Source organism: Cebus imitator, unplaced genomic scaffold (genome assembly GCF_001604975.1).
Source record: "Cebus imitator isolate Cc_AM_T3 unplaced genomic scaffold, Cebus_imitator-1.0 Scaffold216, whole genome shotgun sequence".
In the NCBI taxonomy this organism is placed as follows: Eukaryota; Metazoa; Chordata; class Mammalia; order Primates; family Cebidae; genus Cebus; species Cebus imitator.
Genome location: NW_016107531.1, coordinates 3,408,490 through 3,422,386, shown reverse-complemented (window position 1 = coordinate 3,422,386; position 13,897 = coordinate 3,408,490). Strand labels below are relative to the sequence as shown.

General features: G+C 42.9%; 1 protein-coding gene across 11 annotated transcripts in view; it reads left to right on the top strand.

The window, feature by feature from the left end:
- GAPVD1 (GTPase activating protein and VPS9 domains 1) overlaps positions 1-13,897 on the top strand; it is a 108,382-nt gene that overhangs the window by 87,285 nt on the left and 7,200 nt on the right. For all 11 annotated transcript variants that reach the window (XM_017549149.1, XM_037745942.1, XM_017549155.1 and 8 more), the window contains 6 exons: positions 1,604-1,726; positions 4,200-4,329; positions 5,787-5,896; positions 6,204-6,363; positions 11,178-11,365; positions 11,828-12,041. In XM_017549149.1, the coding sequence (XP_017404638.1) occupies positions 1,604-1,726; positions 4,200-4,329; positions 5,787-5,896; positions 6,204-6,363; positions 11,178-11,365; positions 11,828-12,041 (925 nt within the window). The remainder of the gene's footprint in view (positions 1-1,603; positions 1,727-4,199; positions 4,330-5,786; positions 5,897-6,203; positions 6,364-11,177; positions 11,366-11,827; positions 12,042-13,897) is intronic.

Below are 13,897 nucleotides of genomic sequence, written 5' to 3'. Positions count from 1 at the left end.
TTTTTTGAGACAGAGTCTTGCCCTGTTGCCCAGGCTGGAATGCAGTGGCGTGATCTTGGCTCACTGCAATCTCCTTCTCCTGGGTTCAAGTGATTCTCCTGCCTCAGACTCCCAAGTAGCTGGGATTGTAGGCATGCACCACCATGCCCAGCTAATTTTTCTATTTTTAGTAGAGACGGGGTTTCGCCATGTTGGCCAGGCTGGGTCTTGAACTCCTGACCTCAGGTGATCCTCCTGCCTTGGCCTCCCAAAGTGCTAGGATTACAGGCATGAGCCACTGTGCCCAGCCTAATATAGTGTTTTTAATCTGTATTTGATTGCAAGAAACTGTGTGTAAATGGACATGCGCAGTTCAAACCCATATTGTTCAAGGGTTGTTCAGTTTACTACAATTTTACGGAGACATGTAAACCATATATTTGTTTCATGAAAACAGAAGAAGAGCCTATGAGCATGCTACTTAACTTCTCTATGTCTTGATTTTGTCTTCTGTAAAATGAGAATAACAACAATATTTCTCTGTAAGGTTGTTTGATCACTAATTGAGATAATCTCTGTAAGGTGCTTAGCACAGTTCCTGGCATATGGTAAGTTCTTAATAAATGTTAGCTGCTATTAGCTGCCGTGAAAACACACACACACACACACACACACACACACACATGTATATATACACATACATATTTGATACGTGTGTGTTTTTATAATTTTCAGAAAATGGGATTCTACCAGAATGTGACCATTTATGGTCACCTGCCTGGCCTAGGTCTATCCCAGGAGTTTGTGTTTCACTATGGAACTTTGTTCTGTAGATCTATAGCAATCCCTTGCTTTAACAACCACTTAATTAATGACTACCATTTTAGACTCCAGGATAATATTTTTGATGTGCTGATTTTGACAGAGTAATGGTCCTGTCAGTAAACAGTGCTGCATTTGTGACTGTGATAAGCTTTTTCTCTGTGCATCTCAGATACAATTTCCAGCACTCCCCAAGAATGTCTAGATTCTCTAGGAGTGCCTCTGATATCATTGCATGCACAAAAGTGCTCTATTCCAGCAGCTGCCCTGTCATGGTGAGATCTAGTGAGATAGAATATGAATATTATTAGTTTTCAAATGTGTGGAGAGAGATTCATAAAGGAAGAATGGAAAGGACGTTTGTTATTTAAAGGGGTTTAAGTCTAAATTTGAAAAGTTTTTTTTTTCCTCCTTCAGCATAGAGATGTCTGAATAAATGAAGTCTGCATATAAAAATGCACTGTTGGAAGTTCTGTTAGCATGAATTGCTGATAACAGTGATTTGAGTGTAAACACTTTAGAAATCCGTCATCCATTCAGTCTGCGCTGAACTTTGACATTGTCATTTTGGTGATGATGAGAAGGTGGAGCTACTCTTCCCAATTTCCTGCTTTGACAAGGCTCTCAGACCTAGAAATGGGATGAGTAGGCAGCTGCATGGTGCCTCTTAACATTGAGATATGTGCTCTTTTTAAGTCTTAACCTCCTAATCCGCCTTTGGGATTATGCTACTGGTGTCATACTAACATCAGAGTGGGTACAAACCAAAGGGGCTAATTCTCTCACTCTCTTTCCCTTGCAGATGATCCTAGCCCTAGACTCAGTGCACAAGCTCAGGTCGCTGAGGATATTCTGGACAAATACAGGAATGCCATTAAACGGACCAGCCCCAGTGATGGAGCAATGGCAAACTATGAAAGTACAGGTGATAATCACGACAGAGATTTGAGTAGTAAACTTTTATATCATAGTGATAAAGATAATCTGAATTTACGTAGCCTTTAAAAGAAAGAGTAGCTAAGGGAATCAATCTACTACCTCAAAATTACAGACTATCTAAATGTTTAAATTGATGTCCTTCCCTGGACTCTCCTACGAGGCCTGGGTGCCCCTGAATATTCAGATGCCTTAGAGTTGTCATCCTTTGCATCTGGGGTGACTGGCCCACAGGGAGTTGGGGCACACTTTAATGGGAGGAGGTTCTTTTTCACTGTCTACAGCTTTCTAATTGTATCCAGTTATGTACACTCAGTATAGCTGTGGGAGCAGACTATTGGGACAAGTTATCCGTTGTCACCTGCTACTTGTTTTAAAGGATTCTGTTTTTCTCATAATGGAATACTGAATAGCTTTCAGAAAAATGAGATACAGTCACCAAGATAAATGAAGGGGAAAAGTGTATAAAAACATAAATAGGGGCTGAGCAAGGTGGTTCACACCTATAATCTCAGCACTTTGGGAGGCCCAGGTGGGAGGATGACTTGAGGTCAGTTCGAGACCAGCCTGGCCAACATGGCAAAATCCTTTCTCTACCAAAAATACAAAAAATTAGCTGCATGTGGTGGTGCATGCCTATAATCCCAGCTACTCAGATGACTGAGGCGTGAGAATCGCTTGATCCCAGGAGGCAGAGGTTGCAGTGACCTGAGATGATACCATTGCACTCCAGCCTGGGCAACAGAGCAAGACCCTGTCTCCAAAAAAAAAAAAAAAAGTAAATAGTATACTGCATAAATGTGTATTTATGCTTATATGCACATAGAGTACCTTCTGGAAGTATCTCCAACAAACTGGTAACATGAGTTGGCTCTGAGGAAGACTCCTAGGAAGCCTCAAAGGGAGAGTGGGTAGAAAGGAGAACTTCCTGTATTTTTTTATTTTGAGTGGTTTCCAAATAACAGAAAAATTGAAAGAATAATACAATGAAGGTTCATATACCCTCTATCTAGACTTATCAATTGTTAATGTTTCGTCACTTCCCCCTGTGTTTACACACACACACACACACACACACACACACACACACACACACACACACACAGAGAGTATGTGTGTGTGCATAACTATATATATACACACACATTTTTTTTTTGTTACGGTCTGATCTTACTCTTGTCACCTAGGCTGGAGTGCCGTGGTACGATCTTGGTTTACTGCTGTATCCTTAACCTCCCCAGGCTAAGGCGATCCTCCCATCTCAGCTTCCTGAGTAGCTGGGACCACAGTCATGTTCCACTGTGTCCAGCTAACTTTTATTTATTTTTGTAGAGACAGGGTTTCACCATGGTGCCCAGAAATACAAAAGCCACATCATCATGGTCTCTCCCTATATCTTTTCCTGAAGCATTTGAAGTTATCTCCAAAGAATAAGGATATTTTCATATATAAACACAATATATTTATTATATTTTGGACTTTTTAATTCTTTTATCTTTTTATTTTTTTTTGTAGAGGTGAGGTCTCGCTATGTTGCCCAGGCTAGTCTTGAATTCCTGAGCTCAAGCGATATTCCTGTCCCATGCCTGGCCATACTTTTTATTTACATATTTTTTTGTTTTTGTTTTTGTTTTTTGTTTTTTGAGGTGTGTCTCACTTTGTTGCTCAGGCTGGAGTGCAGTGGTGCGATCTCAGCTCACTACAACCTCCACCTCTCGTGTTCAAGCAATCTCCTGCCTCAGCCTCCTGAGTAGCTGGGACCACAGGTGTTCACTACCATACCTGGCTGATTTTTGTATTTTTCATTGAGACAGGGTTTCACCATATTTGTCAGGCTGGTCTTGAACTCCTGACCTCAGATCATCTGCCCACCTCGGCCTCCCAAAGTGCTGGAATTACAGGCATGAGGCACCATACCCAGCTATTCTTAAGACATAAAACCAAATTTGGAAACCCCAGATGTGACCTTGCTGCATTTGTGAGTTGGTCCCCTGACTTGTTCTTGGGTGTAGCAGAAAGACCTCCAATAGGGAGAATTAGGAGACCTGAACCCATAGTCAACCTCAGCCGTTGGCCAACTAAGGAATTTAGAGCAAGCCATTTTCTGACTTGGCAGAAGCCCATGTCTATAAAACGAGGGTATAAAATGTTTTTTGAAGCCTCTTTTTGTTCCCTGGTTCATTGAGTCTGATTACAAGATATTAACTTTATTAAGTTAATGTGGACTTTCATTGTTTTGCATTAGAATAGGATAAGAAGTAAAACCACTCTCTTCTCAGCAACTAGTCTCTTGATACATAATTGTTGCTATTGCTAATTCAGTGAAGTATTTGAAGTTTGTTTTTTCTTTCTTTTTTTTCCAGAGAACTCTTATTGTTAGTCAATGCTAATTTATTCTTGAATTGCTCTGAATATTGCAAATGAACCTGGTTATCCTTTTCCTGGGGGTGGGTTTTGTTTAGAGGTTATGGGTGATGGTGAAAGTGCACACGATTCTCCCCGTGACGAAGCGCTACAGAACATCTCAGCTGATGATCTTCCAGACTCTGCAAGCCAAGCAGCCCACCCGCAGGATTCAGCTTTCTCTTATAGGTATTTATTTTTTATAGGATTTAGGGCTTTAGGGTTGGGACTTTTCAGCACCATTGCAGTCACGTCAAGTCAAGTGATATGTTGAATCAATAAATGTATAAAGCAGGGAGAGAAAAATGAAATGCTATTTATTAAGAAGACTTTGTTTCAGTTGTAGATGTTATATATCCAAAGCTTTAATAAAAGGATTTAAAAAAAAACTTGGCTAGGGGCCGGGCGCGGTGGCTCAAGCCTGTAATCCCAGCACTTTGGGAGGCCGAGGCGGGTAGATCACGAGATCAAGAGATCGAGACCATCCTGGTCAACATGGTGAAACCCCGTCTCTACTAAAAATACAAAAAATTAGCTGGGCATGGTGGTGCGTGCCTGTAATCCCAGCTACTCAGGAGGCTGAGGCAGGAGAATTGCCTGAACCCGGGACGCGGAGGTTGCGGTGAGCCGAGATCGCGCCATTGCACTCCAGCCTGGGTAACATGAGTGAAACTCCGTCTCAAAAAAAAAAAAAAAAAAAAAACTTGGCTAGGCACGGTAGCTCACGCCTGTAATCTCAGCACTTTGGGAGGCTGAGGCAGGTGGATCGCTGGAGCCCAGGAGTTGGAGATGAGCTTGGGCAACATAGCGAAACTCTGACTTTATAAGAGAAAAAGGAAAAAAACAGAAAAGAAAAAAAGAAGAAAGGGTTTCTTGTCAGGTAGTGAGCTTATCTTGTGCCATCGTCAGCGTTTCTCAAGAGATATGCCAGGAGGCATTCCAAATCTGGGTGCTGGGGACTTCTGACTTCTATGTTCCCTCCCACTCGGCCATATAATATGCTTTTCTGATTCTTATAGCACCTATCATGTAACTCAGTGTATGAATAAAGGTCAGAAAGGATTTGTTGTTTGATTCTGGTGCCCTAAGGAATGGTCCTTGCCCCACACACTTTTATCACCTGGCTCCTTGGGTAATTAGAAAGCCTGTTTTTTTGACAGGCGTGGTGCGAGGCATGGTGGCCTATAATCCCAGCCCATTGAGAGGCAGAGGCAGGCGGATCAACTGATGTCGGGAGTTCGAGACCAGCCTGACCAACATGGAGAAATCCTGTCTCTACTAAAAATAAAAAATTAACTGGGCCCGAGCGTGTTGGCACATGCCTATAATCCCAGCTGCTTGAGAGGCTAAGGCAGGAGAATCATTCGAACCCAGGAGACAGAGGTTGCAGTGAGCCAAGATCGCACCATCACACTCCAGCCTGGGCGATAAGAGCGAAACTCTGTCTCAAAAAAAAAAAAAAAAAAACAAAAAAGAAAAAGGGAAAAAAGTCTGTTTTTTTAAGTGGAGCATCAGTTAAAAATTAACTTTTTAAAAATGTTTGAAACATTTGGATCCTAAGGTAACATTAATTTATATAGTAAATATTTGTAACATGTGACCATATCTGGATAAATAAATTAATGTATTTTCTACTCATTCTTCAGAGATGCGAAAAAGAAACTGAGGCTTGCTCTTTGCTCTGCGGACTCTGTTGCCTTCCCAGTGCTGACCCATACAACAAGGAATGGTTTACCAGACCACACAGACCCAGAAGGTAAATTGCTACAGGATTGTTTATTTTTTCCTGTGTTTATGGGTTGCACCATATGAAATTGCCAGTATTCAGCTATTTAAGCTCTACTGCAATTCCATATGGCTCAACTTAATATGTTTATATTAGTGTCACTTAGGAGCACTTTGGTTACTGGTTTATTAAAGTATTTTCTAATTGAGAGTGGCAGTATAGCTTAGTTCTAATGATACATGACAAAGCAGAATTAACATCTCAAATGCTGAGAGTTAGCTTAATTAAGCCCATGGAAATTCTCAATAATAACAGAATTCTTGTTTCTTTTGTTTAGACAATGAAATTGTATGCTTTTTAAAAGTTCAAATAGCCGAAGCAATTAATTTACAAGATAAGAACTTAATGGCTCAACTTCAGGAAACAATGCGCTGTGTGTGCCGTTTTGATAATAGGACTTGTAGGAAACTGCTGGCTTCGATTGCTGAGGACTACAGGTAATATACCGCACCTGTTCAGCTTTTAAACTTAGTTTTTAGCTGCAAGTGTTTTCTTTTTGATCCTTCTTTCTTTTTTTTTTTTTTTTTGAGATGGAGTCTCGCTCTGTAGCCCAGGCTGGTGTGCAGTGGCACGATCTCAGCTCACTGCAACCTCCACCTCCTGGCTTCAAGCAATTCTCCTGCCTCAGCCTCCTGAGTAGCTGAGATTACAGGCACATGCCACCACGCCCAGCTAAGTTTTGTATTTTTAGTAGAGACGGGGTTTCACTATGTTGGTCAGGCTGGTCTTGAACTCCTGACCTTGTGATACTCCTACCTTGGCTTCCGAAAGTACTGGGATTACAGGCGTGAGCCACCGTACCCGCCCTAATCCTTATTTCAGAACTGCATCAAGGCTTCCTACAAAGTGCTTGGCCATATTTTCCTGGACGTAGATTTCTGTGTTAGTCTATTCTCACGCTGCTGATAAAGACATACCTAAGACTGGACAATTTACAAAATAAAGAGGTTTATTGGACTTTGAATTCCATGTGGCTGGGGAGGCCTCACAATCATGGCAGAAGGTGAAAGGCATATCTCACATGGCAGCAGACAAAAGAGAGCTTGTGTAGGGAAACCCCTCCTTTTTAAAAAACCATTAGATCTTGTGAGACTTACTCACTATAGTAACAGCACAGGAAAGACCTGCCCTCATGATTCAGTTACTTCCCACTGGTTCCCTCCCGCAACACATGGGCGTTCAAGATGAGATTTGGATGGGGACATAGCCAAACCATATTATTCTGCCCCTGGCTCCTCCTGAATCTCATGTCCTCACATTTGAAAACCAATCATGCCTTCCCAGCAGTCTCCTAAAGTCTTAACTCATTCAGCATTAACTCAAAAGTCCACAGTCAGAAGTCTCATCTGAGACAAGTCCCTTCTGTCTGTGAACCTGTAAAATCAAAATCAAATTAGTTACTTCCTAGATACAATGAATGTACAGGCGTAGGGTAAATATAGCCATTCCAAATGGAGAAATTGGCAGAAACAAAGGAGCTGCAGGCCCCATGTAAGTCTGAAATCCAGCAGGGCAGTCAAATCTTAAAGCTCTAAAATGATGAACTCCTTTGACTCCATGTCTCACATTCAGGTCACACTGATGCAAGAGGTGGTCCTTTTTTTTTTTTTTAAATGGGATTTTGCTCTTGTGCAATGGTGAAATCTCGGCTTATTGCAACCTCCACTTCCTAGGTTCAAACAATTTCCCTACCTCAGCCTCCCAAGTAGCTGGGATTACAGGCATGCACCATCACGCCTAGCGAATTTTGTATTTTTTTTTTTAGTAGAGATGGGTTTCACCATGTTAGCCAGGCTGGGTTTGAACTCCTGACCTCAAGTGATCCACCCACCTCAGCCTCCCAAAGTGCTGGGATTATAGGCATGAGCCACCGTGCCTGGCCAGGGTTCCCATGATTGTAGGCAGCTCTGCTCCTGTGGCTTTGCAGGGTACAGCCTCCCTCCCAGCTGCTTTCATGGGCTGGTATTGAGCCTCAGGCTTTTCAAGGTGCATGGTGCAAACTGTCAGTGGATCTACCATTCCGGGGTCTGGAGGATGGTGCCCCAGTAGGGACTCTGTGTGGGGTCTCTGACCCCACATTTTCTTTTCACGCTGCTCTCGCAGAGGTTCTCCATGGACCCTGCCCTTGCAGCAAACTTCTGCCTGGGCATCCAGGTGTTTCCATACATCTTTTGAAATCAAGGCCAGGCACAGTGACTCACACCTGTAATCCCAGCATTTTGGGAGGCTGAGGCAGGCAGATCATGAGGTCAAGAGTTCAAGACCAGCCTGACCAACATGGTGAAACCCTGCCTCTACTAAAAATACAAAAATTAGCTGGGCACAGTGGCACATGCCTGTAGTCCCAGCTACTCAGGAGGCTGAGGCAGGAGAACTGCTTGAATCCAGGAGGCAGAAGATGGAGTGAGCCAAGGTCATGCCACTGCACTCTAGCCTGGGCAACAGAGTGAGACTCTGTCTCCAAAAAAAAAAAAAGAAAGAAAAGAAATTTAGGCAGAGATTCCTAAACCCCAATTCTTGACTTCTGTGCACCCACAGGCTCAAAACCACTCAGAAGTTGCCAAGGCTTGGGACTCGCACTCTCTGAAGCTACAGCCTGAGCTCTAGTTGGCCCCTTTTCAGCCATGGCTGAAGTGGCTAGGAGGCAGGACACCAAGTCCCTAGGCTGCATGCAGCACGGGATCCCTGGCCCAGCCCATGAAAGCACTTTTCCTCCTAGGCCTCTGGGCCTGTGATGGGAGGGGATACCATGAAGACCTCTGACATGCCCTGGAGACATTTTCTCCATTGTCTTGGGGATTAATATTCAGTTCCTCATTAGTTATGCAAATTTCTACAGCCAGCTTGAATTTCTTCTCAGGAAATGGTATTTTCTTTTCTATTGCATTGTCAGGCTGCAAAGTTCCCAAATTCTTACGCTCTGCTTCCCTTATAAAACTGAATGCTGGCTGGGCATGGTGGCTCACACCTGTAATCCCAACGCTTTGGGAGGCAAGGTCAGGAGTTTGAGACCAGCCTGGCCAACATAGTGAAACCCTATATCTACTAAAAATAAAAAAGTTAGCTGGGCATGGTGGCACACACTTGTAGTGCCTGCTATTCAGGAAGCTGAGGCTGGAGAATCGCTTGAACCCTGGAGGCGGAGGTTGTGGTGAGCCAAGATCATGGCACTGCACTCCAGCCTGGGCGACAGAGTGAGCCTCCATCTCAAAAAAAAAAAAAAAAAAAAAAATTAGCTGGGAATGGTGGTGGTGGGCACCTGTAATCCCACCAATTTGGGAGGCTGAGACAGGAGAATCGCTTGAACTTGGGAAGCAGAGGTTGCAGTGAGTTGAGATCGCGCCACTGCACTCCATCCTGGGCAAAAAGAGTGAAACTCCGTCTCAAAAAAAAAAAAAGAAAAGAAAACTGAATGCCTTTAATAACACCCAAGTCACTTCTTGAATACTTTGCTGCTTAGAAATGTCTTCTGCCAGATGCTGTAAATCACCTCTCTCAAGTTCAAAGTTCCACAAATCCTAGGGCATAGGCAAAATGCCACCAGTCTCTTTGCTAAAACATAACAAGAGTCACCTTTTCTCCAGTTTCCAGTGAGTTCCTCATCTCTATCTGAGACCATCTCAGTCTGGACCTTATTGTTTATATCACTGTCAGCTTTTCATCAAAACCATTCAACAGACCTCTAGAAAGTTGCAAACTTTCCCACATTTTCCTGTCTTCTTTTGAGCCTTCCAGACTGTTTCAGCCTCTGCCTGTTACCCAGTTTTAAAGCCGCTTTCACATTTTCAGGTGTCTTTTTAGCAGTACCCCCCTCTTGGTATCAGTTTACTGTATTTGTTCTCACGCTGCTGATAGAGACATACCCGAGACTGGGCATTTAGCAAAAGAAAGAGGTTTAATTGAGTTTACAGTTCCATGTCGCTGGGGAGGCCTCACAATTATGGCAGAAGGTAAAAGGCACATCTCACGTGGTAGCAGACAAGAGAAGAGAGCTTTTGCAGCGAATTCTCCCTTTTAAAACAATCAGATCTCGTGAGACTTACTATCATGAGAACAGCACAGGAAAGACCTGCCTCCATGATTCAGTTATCTCCCACCGGGCCCCACTCACAACATGCGAATTCAAGATGAGATTTGAGTGGGGACACAGCCAAGCCATATCAATTTCCAAGCAACATATTTGGATATTTAGTCTGGAAATGTAGTTACAAATGAGCAGTTCCAAATAGAAGAGAGCAGGTTACTTCAGCTTTGCACAAAAGCAGGTAAAGAGATATGCCTATATGTGAGGCCAGGACAACTAGAATATCATATTCCTTTTTTTAGAGGCGATAGGAAAGACTGCTTTCCTGGACCAGAGAAGCAGAAGTAGCCTTAGGAATTGCTGTGCTTTTTCCACTGCCAGTCCCCTGCTAATGATTATGGAGAAAAATGTAACTGAGACGCTTAGGTAGTAAGGAAGCTTCAGGGCTTAGGGAATGGGCACTCTGGTGATTGTTACACTTAGACAGTAAGCAAGTAATTGGTGAAGGATGTTTGTGACCTAGTGATGTGTAACCTGTATTTGTTATTTTTAGTCATCTGTAGCTGTCAATTTCCTGTTAAGTATGAGGTCCTTTAGCTCCAATATAAAATACACCACGTATGCAAAGGGGCTTACTAACGTTTAGTGAATTAGGTAACTAAGTCTTAAGCCCCATAGATCCTTCCAAACATGCAAAATGGGTTTGTTCTTCAGCTGGCACCGTGATCAGTCTCTACCATGTCTGCAGCCTGACATGCTACTTTGTATATTTGCTACTGAAGAGAGCACAGACATGCTACTTTGTAAAAGCAGTCTGTGTAGTAATTTTTTTTTTTTTTTTTTTTTTTGAGATGGAGTGTCGCTATGTTGCCTAGGCTGGAATGCAGTGGCGAAATCTGGGTTCACTGCAACCTCCACCTCCTGGATCAAGTGATTCTCCTGCCTCAGCCTCCCAAGTAGCTGGGATTACAGGTGCACACCACCATGCTTGGCTAATTTTTGTATTCGTAGTAGAGATGGGGTCTCACCATGTTGGTCAGGCTGGTCTCGAACTCCTGACCTTGTGATCTGCCCGCCTCGGCCTCCCAAAGTACTGGGATTATAGGCGTGAGCCACTGTGCCCAGCCACAGCAATTTTTTTTCTTAAAGAAAAGTTAGGACCCTTATTCTTCAAAGAAAATATGTACTGAATATATCTGACGTCATGCAAAGTATTTTTCCTTTTAGGAAACGAGCCCCGTATATTGCTTATCTCACTCGTTGTCGGCAAGGACTACAGACCACACAGGCTCACCTAGAAAGACTGTTGCAAAGGGTTCTGCGGGATAAAGAAGTGGCCAATCGATACTTTACCACTGTCTGTGTGAGATTACTGCTTGAGAGCAAAGAAAAGAAGATCAGGGAATTCATTCAAGGTAACTCAATATCTTTAAGCATCTCCTCAGCTGTAATACTGTTGGGAAGATTTGGAAATACTACTTTGTTTTGCTAGTTCAAGTATCTGCATGCCTTAAATACCCATTTATTTTATGGAATCTTAAACTTTGATGTCAAACCAGCATTTCTGTCTTGGATTGAATGTTTATAGTTTATTTTTTAAATTGGGGACATTTGGATTTATACAAATTGTCTCATTTTTTTTAAACTAAACATTTTTTTAGAAACATATTTTTATTATAAATTTCTTGCACTTTCACATATTTCTTACTTTCTCCTGGTTTAATTATATGGATACATGTTGTCCTAAAATAAACCACACTGATTAAGATCATGGTGTCTGCATAGCTGGTGATTAAAATTATTTATATAATTTCCTTTTTAAAATTATTCAGATAGTTTTTATTAAACTATTTAAAAATTCTTATTTTGCTTTGGAGACTTTCAGAAACTCACAGCAGCTGATGATAAAACTGCTCAGGTGGAAGATTTTTTGCAGTTTCTTTATGGTGCAATGGCCCAGGATGTCATATGGCAAAACGCGAGTGAAGAACAGCTTCAAGATGCACAGCTGGCCATTGAGCGAAGTGTGATGAACCGGATTTTCAAACTTGCTTTCTACCCTAATCAGGATGGGGACATACTTCGTGATCAGTGAGTACTTCTATGCTGAGTGCCTCTGTGGGACTACGTAGGGATCCTATCAGGTAACCCATATTTTAGGCAAGCTATATGTGTAACTTAGTATCTGATTGTAAAAGGAAATGCATCGGTTATCATTTTTCACCTGACAGAGTTACAGGATCAAAAAGAATGATAATACCTAGTTTTCAGGGATGTGGACAGTCAAGCTGGAAGGAGTAGAAATTGGTATGGCCTCTTTGGAAAGCACTGCTGTTTACTCTGCCTTAACTACTTTTCCCTTCCTTCCTGCGATTACATCTTACTCGTCCCTCAGGTCTTGACTGAAGTGTTGTTTTCCTGATGAAGCCACTCCTGACTAGGCTACATCCTGTTAGGGCTCTCTCAGGTCTGGGTGCCTTTCTTTAGCACTTGCCAGTTGCCATTTGACATCTGTTTAAGTCATAGTTTTTCAATCCAGCACTACTGACATTTGGGGCCAGACTGTTGATGATGTGGGAGGCTGTCCTACACATTATAGGATCTTCAGCAGGATCACTGGCCTCTACACACTAGATGCCAGTAATACCCCACCAATTGTGACAACCAAATGTCTTCAGACATTCCCAAATGGCCCTTAGGGGGGAGGGTGGCAAAATTCTCCCCTATTCTTTTTTTTTCTTCTTTTTTGTTTTTGAGACAGGGTCTCGTTTTGTCACCCAGGCTGGAGTGCAATGGCACAATCACAGCTCACTGAAGCCTCAACCTGCTGGGCTTATGTGACAAAGTGATCCTCCTTCCTTGGCCTCCCAGATCACCGGTACTATAGGTGCACATGTGACACTTGGCTGACTATGTATGTATGTATATGGAGTCTTGCTCTGTCACCCAGGCTGAGTGCAGTGGTACGATCTTGGCTCATTGCAACCTCTGCCTCCTGGGTTCAAGCAATTCTCCTGCCTCAGCCTCCCTAGTAGCTAGGACTACAGGCATGCGCCACCATGCCTGGCTAATTTTTTTTGTATTTTTAGTAGAAATGGGTTTTCTCCATGTTGGCCAGGCTGGTCTCGAACTCCTGACTTCAGGTGATCCCCCATCTTGGGTACCCAAAGTGCTGAGATAACAGGTGTGAGCCACTGTGTCCAGCCTTGTTTATTTTTTGTAGAGACAAGGTCTCATTGTGTTGCCCAGGCTGGTCTCAAACTGCTGGACTCAAGCAATCCTGGTTCAGCCTCCCAAAGTGCTGGGCTAAGAGCTGGGATTATAGGGCATGAGCCACCGCACCTGGGCCTCTCCCCTTTTCTTAATCACTGGTTTGTGTGATGGTTTGATGAATGTTCTCACCACACTGGCTTGTTCCCTCTGCAAGACCAGGAAATAATGCTTTTATTAACCACTCTAACAGCACCAGGCACAGTGCTTGGCTTCTAATGTATGTTTATTATATATTTATTAAGAATGAACAGCTGGCCGGGTACAGTGGCTTACACCCATAATCCCAGCACTTTGGGAGGCCGAGGTGGGTGGATCATCTGACGTCAGGAGTTCGAGACCAGCCTGGCCAACATGGTGAAACCCCTTCTCTACTAAAAATACAAAAATTAGCTGGCCGTGGTGGCAACGTGCCTGTAGTCCCAGCTGCTCAGGAGGCTGAGGCAGGAGTTGAATCTGGGAAGCAGAGGTTGCAGTGAGCCAAGATCACACCACTGCACTCCAGCCTGGGCAAGAGAGCGAGCTCTATCCTTAAAAATAAAAAACTTGGAAAAAATTAACCTGGAATGGTAATATTGGTTATTTTGGGGTAGTGAGACTCTGGAAGATTTTGCAGTCTTATTTTTACTCTTCTGTATTTTTTTCTTTTCTTTTCTTTTCTTTTTTTTTTTTTTTTT